This window comes from Anabrus simplex, chromosome 2 (assembly GCF_040414725.1).
Source record: "Anabrus simplex isolate iqAnaSimp1 chromosome 2, ASM4041472v1, whole genome shotgun sequence".
NCBI classification, from domain to species: domain Eukaryota; kingdom Metazoa; phylum Arthropoda; class Insecta; order Orthoptera; family Tettigoniidae; genus Anabrus; species Anabrus simplex.
The window spans coordinates 664774082-664792597 of NC_090266.1; the positions used below are offsets into that span (position 1 = coordinate 664774082).

Here is an 18516-nt window from a genome sequence, read left to right on the forward strand (position 1 = left end):
TAAATAATTTAGAGAGAGGGACGCAAAGAGTGCTGGCATTTTTTTTTAGGACAAGAAGACCTATAGTGTCGGCACCGGTAGCTTTGTTGGTACGAAGAGTTCGGATAAGGTTATGAACTTCACTTGGTGTGGTAGTTATGCTTGATAGGGTTCTGTTTGAAGCTGTACCAATGGGAGGGAGCGGTTGGTTTTGTAAGGGAGGGGAGAAGTTGGAGAAGAAATACCTGTTGAACAGTTCATTGCGATCGGCATCGTCTGCTGTTGCATCGTTCTGGTTCACGCTGACAGGAATCCACTCCGTCCTTCTCCGTGTGTTGATGAGACTCCAGTAGCGCTTGGGATTGCTGCGGACGTTTTCAGTGACAGTGTCTACGTGTGTTTTGTAGTCTCTTCTGACCATAAACCTCGCGTGGCGGCGAATTTTAACGAAGGTATTGTGAGTGTGTGGGTTAGGGAAGTCTTTCCACAGGCGCCAAGCTATCTTCTTATTAAATAGTATCAGCCTGGTCTCTTGTGATATCCAGTGTTGATATTTGCTGGTAGTAGCCCATTGTGCAGGTACGAAGTCTTTAATTGCAGTTTGCAGCCAGTCGTACAACAGGTCAAGAGCCAATTCGATATCAGCTATTTCGAACAGACTCCAGGGAAGGCATTCCAGGGCACGACACATTGCAGGCCAGTCGGCACGGCGCCAGATGTAGGTAGGGCGGTAGGAGGTCCTGCTGTGAGGCTTTGAGGCGGGTTGGGGAAGGAGGAATGTAGCATCAAGAGACTGGTGGTCGCACAGGAAAAGGTTTTTGCCTGGGGTTATTGTTTTAAGTTCTAATGAGGAGAGTATGAAGTCCAGGGTGTTGGGTACATATTAAACTGTTTTTCAGTCCGAGGTCATTAATAAAACTGTCTATAAAGTATGTGTCACAGTTGTTAGCTGACAGTCCGGTAGTTGGAGAAGACCACTTTATAGACAGGTTAAAGTCGCCCATTAAAATTACTTCACCATGAGGGAGAGCCGCAATGACTGAGTCCAGGCATTGTTCAAGGTCACAGAATGGGCTGTTTGGTGATCTGTAGTAACATTCCACAAGTACAGGGCATCGAGGAAAGAGTAGCTCCACCCACACTAACTCACAGTTCCGTTCGAGATCCGCCCTTCGTTTACATGGTAACTCGCTGTTCACTGCTAGCATCACTCCACCACTTAGAGTAGTGCAATCATGACGGAATATGCTGTAATTAGCATTGAGTGGTAGTTCACTGTCACTAGCCCACGAGAGCCATGTTTCAGTAAGTCCGATCACGTCAACTTCTCTTAAGTCTGGCAGGGATAGTTCACAATCAGACAGCTTATTATTTAGGCTTTGCACATTCTGACAATAGATGTTTATGCCTGTTTTCATTTCACAAGAGGTGGGACCGGGGTTTAAGTGGACATCTCCAGCCAGTAGTAGGAGGCAAAGCAAGCCCCTAATCGCTGAGCGACCAGGCCTAGGCTTGTTCGGCTCAGAGCTAGTAGGGAAGCACCTGTAAGTCTGGAAAATGGCGCATCCAGTCAGAGAGAACGCCGGAATGTAGTAGTTTCTCTCTGCTAGTAGCCATGCAAAAGGAGAACTCACTTTTTAACTTGCACACACCGATTCTTTAACTCGAATAGACCCGTGCAGAGAACTGTAAAGTGCAACAACTCTGATTATTACCACACAAACAACACAAACTGCAGCAGCACAAAGCTTGCGCGTGTCAACTCTAGCCGCCATCTTATGAAGTAGGAGGTTTACCATTTCGATCTTAATAGCTTAGGCGTTAACGTATATAAGGGACTCTTGACTTCCGTATCATCATTAAGGTTGTGATCCTTATTAAGTGTTTTGTCCAGAAAAATATATATATTCTATCATCATCTATAATAACATCTGTAAACATAGTGGCCTCAGTAAAATGGAGATCGACGAATTCATGACACTATTAAATTTTGTTTTAGACAACAACTATTTCACTTTTAATAAGAAAATCTATAAACAGAACGGCCTAGCGATGGGAGACCCAATTTCGGGCATCCTAGCTGATATTTACATGGACACGATTGAACACACAAAAATCAAAACAAATATTAAAGGGATTTGTTTTTGGTTGAGGTACGTGGATGACACGATCGTAATAAATGATAAGAATGTCACCAATAGCAGCGAAGTATTAGAAAGCTTAAATAATATCAACGCGAACGTAAATTTCACTAAGGAAGATGAAGACAAAGGATCCTTAAATTTCCTAGACATAAAGGTCACCTGAACTAATAACACCTTTGAGTTTCAGATTTATAGAAAGCCTACACACTCATCCGTAACCATAAATAATTCCTCACTACACCCCGGTTCTCAGAAACAAGCATCGTTTTATAGTTTGACATATAGAGCTTTAAGAATCCCATTATCCCCTACAAGCTTAAAAACAGAATTAAATTACATAAGGAATCTAGCCAAAATTAATGGTTATAAGATCGAAATGGTAAACCGCTTATTTCATAAGATTAAGAACAAGTTATCCACAAACCTTATATCAGACAAACCTAAAAGAACTGAATACGCCAGTTTTACATGTAGTAACCCAGTTGTCCACCTAATTGATAACACTTTCAACAAATATAATATGAACATAGCCTTCAAAACAACCAACACAACACAACATATATTTTTCAATTATAATAAAATCAATAATAATAATAATAATAATAATAATAATAATAATAATAATAATAATAATAATAACAGTAAGTATTCAGGCTCAGGAGTGTAAAGGTTAACATGTTCCCAGTCTGGAATTTCATTTGTTGGACAGACTGGACGAAGCTTCTTTATAAGATACATGGAACACTTCAATGCAGATGTCCGACTCATTGGCTGAACGGTCAGCATACTGGCCTTCGGTTCAGAGGGTCCCAGGTTCGATTCCCGGCCGGGTCGGGGAATTTAACCTTAATTGGTTAATTCCAATGGCACGGGGGCTGGGTGTATGTGTTATCTTCATCATCATTTCATCCTCATAACGACACACAGGTCGCCTACGGGCGTCAAATAGGAAGACCTGCACCTGGCGAGCCGAACCCGTCCTGGGATACCGCGGCACTAAAAGCCATACGACATTTCATTCAATGCGGATAAGCACAATAAATATTCGGCAATGAGCAAGAACATGAAGGAAACAGGTCACTGTTTTACTTCAATAAAGAAGGATCTCTCAATAATCAGGAATACTAATAAAGGTAAACTTCTAAATGAATTAGAGAATATATGTATTTTTCTGGACAAAACACTTAATATGGATCGCAACCTTAATGATGATACAGAAGTCAAGAGTCCATTATATACGTTAACGCCTAAGCTATTAAAAACAGTCAATCCAAAGCAAAACAAAGTCCCACGAATATTTAAATTCATTAAATCAACAACTCCCCTTATCCCACCGAACACTAAGCCTGCACTTGCCCCTCCAAACAATCCCCCTCCCACATTAACACCAACATGTAATGCTCCCCCCCCCACTTCCGCTTCCCCTCAGCATGCCCCCCTCCCTCTATCACATTGTTACAATACGTGAAGTAGGAACTCCAGGCAGACCAACGCTGCTAATACAGTAAGATAGATATATATACGGCATTTGAGTAAGTACCCACTTTACATAATACACAATTCTTGGACATTAACATACGATTTAAACAAACTCATCAAACACGTCTTTTTGTTTCTTTTGCACTATAACCACACTCTATTCATTGATGTTCCACATCTTCTAGGAGGACATTTTCACGTGAAAATCAAACATAACCTTCAAATACTCGAAATAAACTCTTCTCATAGCAGCTTCAACCAGCACACTAACGTCTGTTTACAATGGTTATATCAGATAATATTTTAGACCAATCAAATTGCTGAGGATAACATAACATTTGCCTTTTCTCTTAACCAATCTTTTAATGTTGGAATGCAATATATAAACAAAATTAACCCTCAAGTTTACGTTGGCAACTGCCGCAGCGAATACATACTGATTTTTATAACAAAGAGGATCCACTTCAGTACCAGACATGTGCCGTTTTTAGAACTTTATATCGACACAAATTCTCTTTTAGACATGATTTTAAATTAGTCTACAATAATTTTAACAGGTGTTGTATGTCCCAATATCATATTTTATAACCACTATTTTGTAAAGTTAATATCATAAGAAATCATGGTTCAATTTTTACAAATTATAAATGTCATTGTCCTTTTAACAATATTTGTTTTAAGATTAAATTAATATGGCTGATCATGCCCAATAAGAAGGGCGAAACCTGTCCCCATAATATTCATATTTTCTATGTCTAATTAACCACATAACGTAGTACTGATTGTATTGAATAGTTTGAACAATAAATGTACTCCTTTTGTAAGCTAAGCGAGATCGCTATTTTCAATACGGACCAAAAATGAGAGTGACGATTTGTAATTGTCAAGGGTTCCGACCGACTTCGATAGCAGCGAAGCTCTCAGTGGAATTAAGTGCTGTTTTAATTCCACCTCATTATATATTGCAGGATACGGTACGCTGCTCGCTGATTGGCTGTTCTTTGCAAAATGTTTGAAGCGTTAGGGAGCCCAGTGTACATCGACCTGCCTTGGCAGAGACAGGCAACTGATCACCCGTTGCTTTTTTCTGGTCCGCCGCGCCTATCGTGTCCTCCAGGATTTAAAGCTTTCAGGACTGGAAACCAGGCTTTGTTTACACGTTCAGATTCCTCCTTACAGTTGAAGCTGTTGGTGTGCTTCAGGATTTCAATGGCTTCCCTCTGCAGTCAGGCATGATAAACAGTAGTTGACAGTACTTCGGTGTCACTGTACTGTGTGTCAGGACCTGCTAGCAACGAGTGTTCAGCGACGGATGGTCTATCTGCTTGTCCCAGCCAGCTATATCTGTTATGCTCCTTGAATCATGTGGCGATGCTGGGTTTGGTAGTGCCTACGTATACCTGGCCACAGCTGCACAGGATCTTGTAGGCACATGCCGTGGAGAGAGGATGGCGCTTGTCTTTGGCAGACCTAAGCTGTTCCTGGATTTTCTTTGTCGGCCTGTATATGGTTTTAACCTCATGGGACTCCAGTAGCCTCCCTATTCTGTCAGTTATTTTCTCAATATACGGCAGAAAGGCTTTAGCTGCCGCCTGCTCCTCTTCTTTCTTCTTAGCTGTTGGATGTCTGCGATGGATTGCTCGCTGGATATCTTTGTGGCTGTACCTGTTAGCGAGTAGGGTCCTATTGAGGTGGCCGAGTTCCTCGTTTAAGTGCTGAGGTTGACAAATTCTCTTAGCACGGTTGGCTAGCGTCTTAATCACTCCGTATTTTTGTCGTGGGTGGTGGTTGGATGTCTTCTGAAGATAGTGGTCTGTGTGGGTCAGCTTGCAGTATATTGTGTGTTCCAAGTTTAAATCAGCAGTCTTTATTAGAAACCTCCAAAAGTGAAGCTCTAGCTCCGAGGCCATATGGCTTACCCAAGATACACAAGGACAACGTACCTCTACGGCCCATCGTGAGTACTACTGGATCACCGAACTACAATACTGCTCAACATCTGGCCACCTTACTACAACCTTACATCGGTGGCATACAGTCGTACGTCAGGGATTCAGGCCACTTCATAGAAAAGTGGAATAACATCCAGTTAGAAGCCAAAGACCTGCTCGTCAGCTTTGATGTGGTCTCACTCTTCACTAAGGTACCTGTGAATGAGGCCCTGGACACATCGCTCAGAATTTTCCCGAGGACATTACCAACTTGTTCAACCATTGCCTCACCACAAGCTGTTTCCTGTGGAAAGAAAATTTCTATGAACAAGTGGACGGTGTCACCATAGGCAGCCCTCCGAGTCCGGTGATAGCAAATTTCTTTATGGAAAAGTTCGAAGAAACAGCATTCAAAACCGCACCACTGAAACCTAAGGTGTGGCTGCGCTTCGCTGCGACACTTTTAGGATCTGGAGCCACGGGAAGGAACAATTACAGCTGTTTCTACAGCATCTGAATAGTGTTAACACAAATATTCAGTTCACTATGGAGACAGAGAGTGAAGGAAAGCTCCCTTTCCTCGATGTTCTGGCAATGAAGACTTTTTTTTAAACATGGGACACACGGTATACCACAAGCGAACCCACACAGACTGCTATCTTCAGAAGACATCCAACCACCACCCACGACAAAAATACGGAGTGATTAAGACGCTAGTCGACCGTGCTAAGAGAATTTGTCAACCTCAGCACTTAAACGAGGAACTCAGCCACCTCAATAAGGCCCTACTCGCTAACGGGTACAGCCACAAAGATATCCAGCGAGCACTCCATCCCAGACGTCCAACAACCAAGAAGAGGAGCGGTCGGCAGCTAAAGCCTTTCTGCCGTATATTGAGAAAATAACCGACAGAATAGGGAGGCTACTGGAGTCCCATGGGGTTAAAACCATATACAGGCCGACCAAGTAAATCCAGGAACTGCTTAGGTCTACCGAAGACAAGCACCATCATCTCTCCACAGCATGTGCCTACACGATCCCATGGATCTGCAGCCAGGTATACACAGGCACTACCAAACGCAACATCGCCACATGACTGAAGGAGCATAACAGACATAGCCAGCTGGGACAAGCAGATAGATCATCCGTCGCTGAACACTCGTTGCTAGCAGGCCATGACATACAGTACAGTGACCCCGAAGTACTGTCAACTACTGTGTCTTATCACGCCCGGCTACAGAGGGAAGCCATTGAAATCCTGAAGCACACCAACAGCTTCAACCATAAGGAGGAATCTGAATGTGTAAACAAAGCCTGGTTTCCAGTCCTGAAAAAATTTCCTGGAGGGCACAATAGCCGTGGCAGACCAGAATAAAGCAAGGGGTGATCAGTTGCCTGTCTCCGCCATGGCAGGTCGATGTACACTGGGCTCCCTTTCAAATATTGGCTGAAGAACAGCCAATCAGCGACCGCCCCCCACCATGGCAGACCAATAAGCGAGCAGTATACCGTATCCTGCACTATATAATGAGGTGGAATTACAACAGCACTTCATTTCACTGAGAGCTTCGCTGCTATTGAAGTCGGTCGGAACCCTTGACAATGCCAAACGCAGTCTTCGGTGAAACGTCAGGACATTCACTCACTCCTGGACCACAGCCTACAAGCCCGGAAAACGCTGACGTGAAATGTAAAATGTGTAATTTCTTTTGGAGTAGCTTGAAAATTCTTTTATATACTAATAACAAATAGATACATGCATCCAAATGAGTTTTTGCAAGTCTTTTCACATTTTTTTTTTTTTTTTTTTTTTTTTTTTTGCTAGGGGCTTTACGTCGCACCGACATAGATAGGTCTTATGGCGACGATGGGATAGGAAAGGCCTAGGAGTTGGAAGGAAGCGGCCGTGGCCTTAATTAAGGTACAGCCCCAGCATTGCCTGGTGTGAAAATGGGAAACCATGGAAAACCATTTTCAGGGCTGCCGATAGTGGGATTCGAACCTACTATCTCCCGGATGCAAGCTCACAGCCGCGCGCCTCTACACGCACGGCCTACTCGCCCGGTTGCAAACAGTTTTCATCGAATTGTACTAGGTCTCGCTCATCAAGGTGATACTACTTCCAGAGTCTAGCAATGCACAGACAGGATCATTATTTACCTCTAGCGCAGGGCCATCCAGCCATTGCGCTCCGAGAGCGCGCCCGCGCTCGGGGAGCACTGGGCAGTCAGACTAGCGCTCCTTCCCCTACCACCACTACAGAGTGGCAGCGAGGAGACCTGAGACAGACGATGTTCGGACTGCGCTGACCAGATACGTACGTACAGTCGTGCGTCTGACGGCTTTTGTGGGTTTGTTGACATCATATTGATAGAGCTGTTTTGCCGTAAAAATATACCACATCTACAAATCGTAAGGTACTCCGATGTATGAAATATGCAGGAAACGAAATCAAGTGCTAAGTAAAGAATACAGTAATGTGATTTATTCAAAACTGAAATTTGAACATATCTGAGAGGAAAATTCAACAACGTTTTACCGATATGAACAGATAGTACAGACATTTGAGTGACTTTTGGTCAGTCGTTTTCATGAGCTTTTACTTTTGGAGCAAACAATCATCTCCAAATTGATAGGCCTACAATATTTCTGAACACAGCTATTCTTAAACAATTGCGCAAGTTTCTATGCTTATCGTTGCACGATGTTTACTTTTGGTAAACGTAAAAACCGAAAAGAAACACTCACAAATGCACGTTGAGCTGAACATTGACATTGCATGTTTATACAAAAGGGGGGTATTCTTCTTGCGGAAAGCCGCTGCAAAATTCTTCTAAACTTCGTGACATCAGAAAGCGGTCTTTAAGACGAACATTGCACTGCAGTTTAAGCAACTCTAATTGAAATAGCTGTGGAGCACTGTCTGCACTAAGAGAAAATGGTCGAACAAATACATCTAACACCGCTTAGATTTCTGTATTCTGAAAATCTCTTTTCAAACTCTTCTTGTAATTGGCGAATTACCTGCAAATACTCATCAAAGTCGACACCGTATTTCACTGTTTCAAGCAATTGAAAATGTCCTGTGTTCCTTGAACGCAACTGGTTTTCCCACAAAATCAATTTTCTTTCGAACGCTTGAATTTTTTCCATCAAATCGGAGATATTGTGCTTTTCGCCCTGAAGCGAATTGTTCAAAGTATTCAGATGGGCAGTAAAGTCACTTAAAGGGACCAAGTCCGCCACCCACTTAGGATCACGCAAAAGAACTTCGGGCCACCCTTTCATGTCATAAAAGGTATCTATTGCATTCCGCAAGCAAAAAACTCGATGAAGCACTTCGCGTTGCTCAGCCATCTTACTTCTGCATGATACGGGATATCCGGATACTCCGCTTCGATGTCATCCAAGAACTCTGATTTTTTTCTTTTGCTACTTGCTTTACGTCGCACCGACACAGATAGGTCTTATGGCGACGATGGGACAAGAAAGGCCCAGGAATGGGAAGCGGCCGTGGCCTTAATTAAGTTATTAATTAAAGTACAACCCCAGCATTTGCCTGGTGTGAAAATGGGAAACCACAAAAACATCTTCAGGGCTGCGGACAGTGGGATTCGAACCCATTGTCTCGCGATTGCGAGCTCACAGCTGCGCGCCCCTAACCGCACGGCCAATCTCGCCCGGTACTCTTTGAATTGACGGTGCGTGAGTTCATGGGAGCGAAGAAAATTTACCATTCGCACATCTGTTCCCATTATGTCTTTAAGCTTGGCGACTTTTGCACAGATTGCCTCCTGGTGTATAAAGCACTGGATCGCCGCCATTAGGGTACTATCGCTCTCAGCCATGTTTAATTTTACATAGCTGAGGAACCCCGTGCGTAGACCACGTAAAGCAGGAGCTCCATCCGTCGTTACACTCGTCAACCGCTCCCATTTTAATCCCATTGACTCAAAAACACCCTCCACTGCTTGGAAAATATCGAAACCGGTAGAGGTGTCTTCGAGAGCTACCAAGTCTAGGAAATCCTTGGTGACCCGAAGATCGTCATCCACCCCTCGAATGAAAATAACGGGCTGAGCTTTGTCCGCAATGTCGGTTGATTCGTTGACGGCGATGGAAAAGGAAACAAAATTTGCTGCCTTCTCCATTAATTGCTGTTCCATATCAACGGCCATATCGTCTATTCTGCGAGCCACAGTTTGAGGAGAAAGAGAGATTTTGTCAAATTTCTCAACTAGCTCCACAGGACAAGTACATGCCGCCGCATCCATTAGGCACTCCTTGATTATATTCTCTTCCGTGAAGGATTTCCCAGCTTTGGCAATTCGCGGTGAACATTTGTAGCTTGCTCGTAAAATGGGTCCACCAACCTCACTCTCCTCAATCTCCTGTCAGACAGAAATACAGCAAGTCACAGTTTTTGTGTTCTTCAGATAATTCAATCATTTCTTCATTCCCGTTTGTAAACAAACATTTCATAATTAAAACAATACTATTTACAGAACAGTGCTTCTTGAAATTTTCTTTCAATTCTTCCAACTTCAATTGGCGACTGGCGTCTGTCAAATCACCGTAATCATCCCTGTGGTTAGCACTGTAGTGCCGTTCCAAATTGTGCTTTTTTAACACATTAAATCTTGGTGGCACACTAAAAATTTGGCATGCCCTTTATAAGCTGTACAGAAAAATGAAATTTCCCATTCTGCTTTAAAGGCTGCTGCTTCACCACTCCTTTTTGTATGATGTTCAGTCATGACAACTGCGAAACTGATTTAGTTATTTAGTTACACGCTGTCAACAAAGCGCATTGGAGTAGACTACGACTGATGGATCTACTGCTCTCTTCGGCGCGGCGGGCAGACCGCTCGTTCAGCCAGCCAAGCTTCTCCCACCACTACCTTCCCCAAAGCGCTCGGAGCACTGGCTTGGAGCGCGGCCAGAGCGCTAGCGCTCGGGGAGCGCTGTTTGGATGGCCCCGCTCTAGCGTAAGGTAATTTAAAAGAAGGTATGGCAGAAATCCCACAAGATTGCAAAAATGGACACTAGGTTGAGACTGGGACGAATCATCAGCCTTGAATTAAGTAAATCATCCTTCAATGTGCAGTTATTACAGACAAAACCAGAAGCCACTTCTTGGGGTTTACCATCAGAAATAGCTGTCAGTCGTCCAGAATTACTATTGCCTAGACGTCCAAACCCCGAAGTATTACGTGGGCACTGCCTAGAGAAGTGCCTATTTGGCCCACAGTTACGGCTGCCTACAACATGTTAGAAAGAGCTTTAAAATCCTGCTCTCAAAGAAAAATTTTAAAAAAGAAATAAAGATCATCCATGGAATAGCCTTGAGAAATGGATTTAGCATGAAGTTTATAAATAAGCTAATTAGTAAACATACAAACAAATCCACAACCACTCTGACAAAAGAGTAAAAAAACTAAAGAAAAGTATGCCACATTCACATCTATATATATATATATATATATATATATATATAAAATAACTTTTCCTGACTGACTGACTGATTCATCATCGCCGAGCCAAAACTACTGGACATAAAGAAATGAAATTTTGGGGATACATTCATATTAACATGTAAGTGCTTGCTAAGAGGATTTTTGGATATTCCGTCGCTAAAGGGGTGAAAAGAGGGGAGGGGGGTGAAATTTTAAAATGAGTGTATCTATATCTCAAAACTCGAAGTTTACAGATGTAAAAATTGGTATTAAGAATCTTCATTAAAAATAAAGAAACACATATTTTTTGTTTTCGGAAAATCCCAATAGGTGGGGTGAGAATGGGCGAAAAAGGGGTTGAATGCCTTTAATGAGGATAATTATATCTCAGAAACTGAAGATATTACAGACCTGAAAATTGGTGTTTGGGATCTACTTTAAAAATAAGGAAAAATGTTTTTTCGTTTTTGGAAAATCCAAATAATGGGGGGTGAAAAGGAGGTCGAATTTTTAAAATGAGTGTGTCTACATCTTAAAACTTTTAAAGTTTACAGATGTAAAAGTTGGTATTTAGAATCTCCTTTAAAAATAAAGGAACACTTATTTTTTTTGTTTTCTGTAAATCCCAATAGGAGGGGTGTAAAAGGGTAAATAATGGATTGAATGCCTTTAATGAGGATACATATATCTCAGAAACTGAAGATATTACAGAACTGAAAATTTGTACATGGGATCTCCTTCAAAAATAAACACTTTTCTTTTTTTGGAAAATCCAATTAATTGCAGTTAAACAGGAGTGACAAATTGGGGTGAATTTTTTGAAAGACTATATCTACAGAATATCTGAGAAATGTAAAATGTTACAGACGTAAAAAGTGGGTATTTGGAATCTCCTGTAAATGTAAAGAAATATAGGTGATTTGTTTTTGGAAACTCCACTTAAGGGGAACTAAAAAGGGGTGAAATTTTAAAATGAGAATTTCTACAGTATATCTGAAAAAAACTTAACACATTACAGAAGTGAAAAATGGTATTATTCATCTCTATTAAAAATAAAGAAACGTTAAACACACACAAAAGAGCATCTTACTACAGCATGACACACAGAGCATTCAATATACCGTTAAAAAGAAGATCTAAACAAAGAAGTACAACTAATTCACGACATAGCAAAAAACAATGGATACAAGAAAGAAATGATCAACAAAATCATTCACAAAATAAAATCCCAACCCAAAACCAAACTAACTATAGCAGACGAATCCAAGAAAGAGTATGCACTATTCACCTTCAATAATGTACACATATACCCCATAACTAACATTTTTAAAGAAACATAACCCAAGAATAGCATTTAGAACTACACACAACAGTACCAACATCATACACAATGTCAGGACAATCAACAGCAACAACAAATACAACTACTCAGGGGTATACCGTATCAAATGCAATAACTGCGAGACAAGCTATGTCGGACGCACCGGTAGAAACTTCCTAACCCGATATAATGAATACATAAACGCGGTAAAACACAATTTTTTCTCAATAGGACAACATGTCGCAGACTATAAACGCAGTTTCACAAACATCGATAACGACATGCAAATCCTGAACATAAACCCCAAAGGCCCCCTGCTCAATATAACAAAAGAATTTTACATCACTCTAGATCAGAATACCAATCCAAATTACAACATAAATGAAATCACAGAAAAAACTATCATCTTCAATACAGTTATCCCTGCCCTAAAAAGCTCTTACCTTAAGATAATCGATAAACAGAACGCGACATGCGACAGGAAAACATCTAACAACACACCCAGCTCAACCCCTACCCCCACAACAGCAACTCCCCCTACCCCTCCTTCCCTTCGCCTCACAACAGCTAGTATGAGCCCAAGAAGAACACGAAGGAGTACACAAAAAGCTCGCATATCAAACACATCTCAGCCACACCAACAACAGTACGTACATATTCAAATTAGCACACACAACCCTTAGACATTCCTCCAACATAAATATCACTCATAGCTCAATCTTATCTTCCACAGATAACTAACATCACTTTTTTTTTTTTTTGCTAGTTGCTTTACGTCGCGCCGACACATATAGGTCTTATGGCGACGATGGGACAGGGAAGGGCTGGGAGTGGGAAGGAAGCGGCCGTGGCCTTAATTAAGCTACAGCCCCAGCATTTTCCTGGTGTGAAAATGGGAAACCATGGAAAACCATTTTCAGGGCTGCCGACAGTGGGGTTCGAACCTACTATCTCCCGAATACTGGATACTAGCCGCACATAAGCAACTGCAGCTATCGAGCTCGGTATATAACATCACTGCACAGCTACAAATGGGAAAGGAGCCACTACTTTGAACCCAATGTCACTCAAATTTTATGGACGTCACAGGACAGCATGATTTGATTTTAACATAAGGCAACACACACAGCAGAGCTGAACATATTTTAGCCTAATTTTAACCATATGTCTGGCACCTTTTTAAAATTGGAAAGTGTTTTACTCTATGTACATACATGAAGACAAAATCTTTTACTTATACAATTTTACAAGCAAACCATGTCATTTAAACTCCAGGAACTGCAGCTGAGTGTACAACTGTGTAAATAAGACTTGAAGACGGGAGTCAGCGAACAAGCAAGACACGAACGTTTATGTGCATGAAGTGCTCCCATATATTGTATTCATCATGTATATATATAAGTTAGTTGTAAGTGAGATATGTTTTACCAACTAATTTTAAGATCTTAAACATACTATTTTAGACATACAATGCATTGTTGTACATAGTGACATATATGCCAGTTCACGTTACGACATGCCCCAATTGGATGTGACCTAATGTTTATTATCGAATGGCATTCCTTTGACAATACTATCTTAATCATAGCTTCATCACATAGATATGTATGCATGGTTCAGCTGAGGATGACCTTACGTAAAGGGTCGAAACCGGTCCTGTAGCATAATAAGTGCAATAAACAAGTATTGATAGGTGGAAATCCTTTCCTATTTCTAATTGTGTAGCTGGTCAATACGGGAATGAAGATTATAGATTACGATAACTTAAGTTAGTTTTCGTTCATCATAACTTACCTTAAATTATCCTGTTAAGTCACCTTTCTTTAACTCTTAATTTGATTATTATTATTATCCATTTTACAAACTAGAAAACAGACTGTTGAACTTCAATAACTTTATGTATATCAGCCTATGACTGAACATAATTAAGCCAACAGTGTACAGATATCAGTTCAACCACATCAGGGGACAACGAAAATATTGAAACAAAAAGGGCTCCATCTCAGAACTGTTTTAACGATCACCACATCATATTTATTAAAACTTTCATCATGTTTTTTAGGGAAAAAACATTTTAACTAACACTTCATATTGTGTATCTGATGTTTTCCATTTGTTATATATGTCTTACTGAGGATGACCCCATGCCGGGTGGAAACATGTCTATGTAAAGTTTCGTCTTAACTGGATGTAAATATTGTAGTACTGACTAGGAGGATAATGAACATCATTTTGTACAATTTTGTAAGAAAATCATGAGACTCACGACGAAAGAAAATTGGACAAGATTACAGCAATTCACAAAATTTTTGCTATTTTTGTACAGAACTTTCAAAAGTCATACTTTGGGGCAAAATGTTACAGTAGACAAAAAACTGGAAGAATTCCAAGGATGATGTAGCTTTTGACAATACATATCAAGCAAGCCAAACAAGATCTATATCCTTGTGGATTTCCAGGTGTTTTACATATATAATTTGGAAATATACACTGGGTTGCAGCCTGAAGGGTTATTCCAAGTGAGCAACAAAATTCTGGATGTTGTTCTGGGATTCTGTGAATCAATTTATCAGTCAGGTCACAATGTAAAGACAAACAGCTGGTTTAACAGCATTAAATTTATAGAAGAGTTATGAAGAATGAATTATTTTTTTTGTAGGGACAATCAGAAAGAATAAGCGGAAGATTACTTTATAGTTCACTACCAGTAATGGACGAGCTGTCCACAGTTCACTTTTTGGCTTCAAGAAAGGCTGTACTTTGGTATCGTATGTTCCTATGAAAGGGAAGTGTGTAGGCTGGCAACAATCTTGCACAAGGATGAGTCAATAAATGCTTGATATGGGAGATAAACAGCAACCTTCCATTGCCACATTTTATAACTGTACCATAGGTGCAGTAGACACTGCTGACAAATTGTGCGCATCTTACGATATTGCAAAAAAATGTGTAACTATGGTTCATGGTCGTATTTTTTGCTATGATCAACATGAGTGGAATCATGAAGTTTTGGAAGAAGGATGTTCCTGAAACAACTATCCCATGCATTATTAGATTTGCCTCATTTGGCTTGCAGAATTTTCTCAAGAGAAGAAGAAATCAGAGTTGATGGAAAATGATGTGAAATCAAAAGGGGGTGGTGTCATACCTGCACAGTGAAGAAAAGACTGACAAAATAATCTTCCAAAAAGTGCCAAAAGTCAATCTGATGCAGATTGAATGTTTCAGCTCTGACTGTAGTAAAATCCTCCAGCTGCTATCTCACAATCATGGAACAGTGGAATAAGAGAACTTCTGATCTTTATTCACTCTTGTGTTGTCTAGTATTTGTACGAGACCCATTAACATTTCTGCTGTGACGAGTAAAATCCATGCACTGCAATCATGATCTAACAATAGTGAGATAATTGAATAAGTGACGGTTCTCTTTTAACTGCTGTGTTGTCTTAGTATATTTGAAAATTTTTGATTTTTTAAGTAACCTACAAATTTACGCGTTTGTCAGCGACAATCAAATTTATAAAAACCCTCAATAATTTGGGTTATTCCACGTACAAAGACCAAATTTTGGGTTTTTAAAATGTAATAAAGACAATTAAAGGCATCTCTCATATATGCCCAACAATAAGTTCAAGCACATTTTACGTAAACAAAAATAATCTGTGATCATTCTGCAACATCGCACCCGATCTCATCCCGCACAACACTGCGCCTGATAGGAGATTTAAAAAATATGAAAGTGCATCCCCTGGATTCTTATGACGGCAGAAATTAAATTTTCATCAAAGTGGTGTGGTCTTATCAAGGATTACAAAGTGGTTGAAAATATTCAGAAATAGCAAATGTATGTAGCCACCTGATAATATGATACGTACTACAGCTGACATTAAAATCTCTGAACAGGCAGATTAATTCGACTCAGTCTTAATTTATTATTTAAAGTCAAGAATATGGACTGTATGCAAGCCCTGAAACTTTCTACTTTTTGCTTTACGTCGCACTGACACAGATAGGTCTTATGGCGACGATGGGACAGGAAAGGCCTAGGAATGGGAAGAAAGCGGCCGCAGCCTTAATTAAGGTACATTTGTCTGGTGTGAAAATGGGAAACCATGGAAAACCATCTTCAGGTCTGCCGACAGTGGGGTTTAAACCCACTATCTCCCGGATGCGAGCTCACCGCTGCGTGCCCTTAACCGCACAGCCAACTTGCCCATCCTGAAACTTTCTTTACAGTATTTTTGACCCCTACAAGAAAGGAGAAACATTGTTTTTCTGCTACCTTTTAAAGCGACCAAAGGCTGTTAATGTCCATGATTATCTGCATTCTGGGAGAAAAGGAATCTTTGAGGTGGGAAATATACTGCTTGCATTCAGCCTCCTCCTACCGTGTAGAAAAGCTATAATGTAGGTTATGTTTTTGGTTTTACGTCCCACTATATCAGTTTTCAAGATGTACCGCATAGTTGCCAGAAATAATATCAAGCAGGACTTCATTTACAAACTGGTAAATCTACTGACCTGAAGCTGGTCTATCAGAGCAACTTCAAAATACCATCAGACTTGAGTCAGGATTGAACATGCCACTTCGATCCCACAGGTCTTACCAACAAGAGCAATATCTCCCTGTCTGTAAATCTCCTTAATCACTGAGCAAAAATATTAGTTTGACCTAAGACCTCATAAAACTACAGAAGTGCAGAAATGCATCCAACTGCATATTGTTAATAGAAACTATTTCATTCTGTCAGTACACAAACCTAAAAGTGATGATATTCTAAGAAGAAAGAAATGAATCACAAAAAACCTTGAATTAAAGGGTAGGTTGCAGCAAGCCAGATTAGATTACTTTTCAACAAGTCATTAAAGAGGGGCAAAATCTGATTGACTAATAAGATAGTATCACTGTATCTATTCTCTCTTTCTTTCCTTTTTTATTTTATATTTTTTATTTATTTTTGAAAGTCCTGTCGTATACTCAAATTACAACCTAATAAGACTAATGAGTTATACATTGAAAAATTCACACTATCGGTGCTACTAAATAAGTTTAAAATTCTGATTATAACTTTGGGTGCTTTTACATTCTTAAAATTTTAACATACGTTTCTGAATATGTTAAACATTTCTGAAATAAAAGACATGTTTCTTAACCCTCTTTCAATTATTATTATTATTATTGCTAGTATACTAGTAAGTCAATAATAATAATTGTTTATATTCTAAAAATTCACCACCATAAGATGGCAGTAGTCAGATAACCTATTTGTGGTTTTAATACAGTAGGAAAAAGTTTCATTCGTCAAAGAACATGGACATTCAATGAGACTGGTCAGACAACATTGAACATATTCATGTGCTTTTCTATTTCTTCCAATACTCCAGGATAACTTTGCATACAGTGAATACCAATTTAAATTTACAAAACTCACCATTGCAAAACCCACATCTGCTTTCTTCAGTGCTGGTCCATCATTTGTGCCATCTCCTGTCACTGCTACCACTTCTCTGTTGTCGCTGATCTTGCTATCAATTATACCCTTTACCAAGGTATACTTATCTGTCGGTGAAGATCTTGCCAATACACGAAGTTTGGGCCAAACTTTATCTAATAAATGTTGCTGCACCTAAATCAAGAATCATGAAGAAAGCAGATATAAGACTAACTATCAACAAGTTATACTTAAATAAGTAAAAAATAAATAAATGAAGGTGTGCTTCACATTAAAGACTAAGCCACATTTAGATCATGCACAAAGCAATGGAAATCAAATAGCCACAAGTTAATGAAATCATGCAAATAAATTAATACCATAAATAAGGATGATAATTAGTAATCTACATTATACAAATGATTACCATGTTATTAGCAAAGAAATTGTAGCTTCGTTCTAAATGATGTAATATAGAAAACTATGATTTACATGTTAGATAATCCAATATTTGCACTAATAACAAATAATTAGTTCTGAACAAATATTTTACATAAGTCTGGTGTCTTGGAGCCTGTCTAAGATTTGTTCTCAATAAAAACTGTTGCTTATGTGGTGCAAATCAACTCTAGTTACAAAGTTGAAATTGCACCCCTTGACGTATTTAGTGTAGAAAATAGAGACAGCTCACAGAAAGAATGAATTAACAATTGAGGCGATGGGTGTAATCACAACTAAGTCTGAAAACAGTTTTGAGCAAACCACTTCTACAAT

The 18516-nt window shown here is 39.9% G+C and overlaps 1 protein-coding gene across 8 annotated transcripts in view; it reads right to left on the minus strand.

Moving 5' to 3' along the window:
* The window catches only part of PMCA (plasma membrane calcium-transporting ATPase 3), a 1641549-nt gene that overhangs the window by 298526 nt on the left and 1324507 nt on the right, over positions 1 to 18516 (minus strand). For all 8 annotated transcript variants that reach the window (XM_067141188.2, XM_067141187.2, XM_067141184.2 and 5 more), the window contains one exon: positions 17743 to 17937. In XM_067141188.2, coding sequence (XP_066997289.2) covers positions 17743 to 17937 — 195 coding nt within the window. The remainder of the gene's footprint in view (positions 1 to 17742; positions 17938 to 18516) is intronic.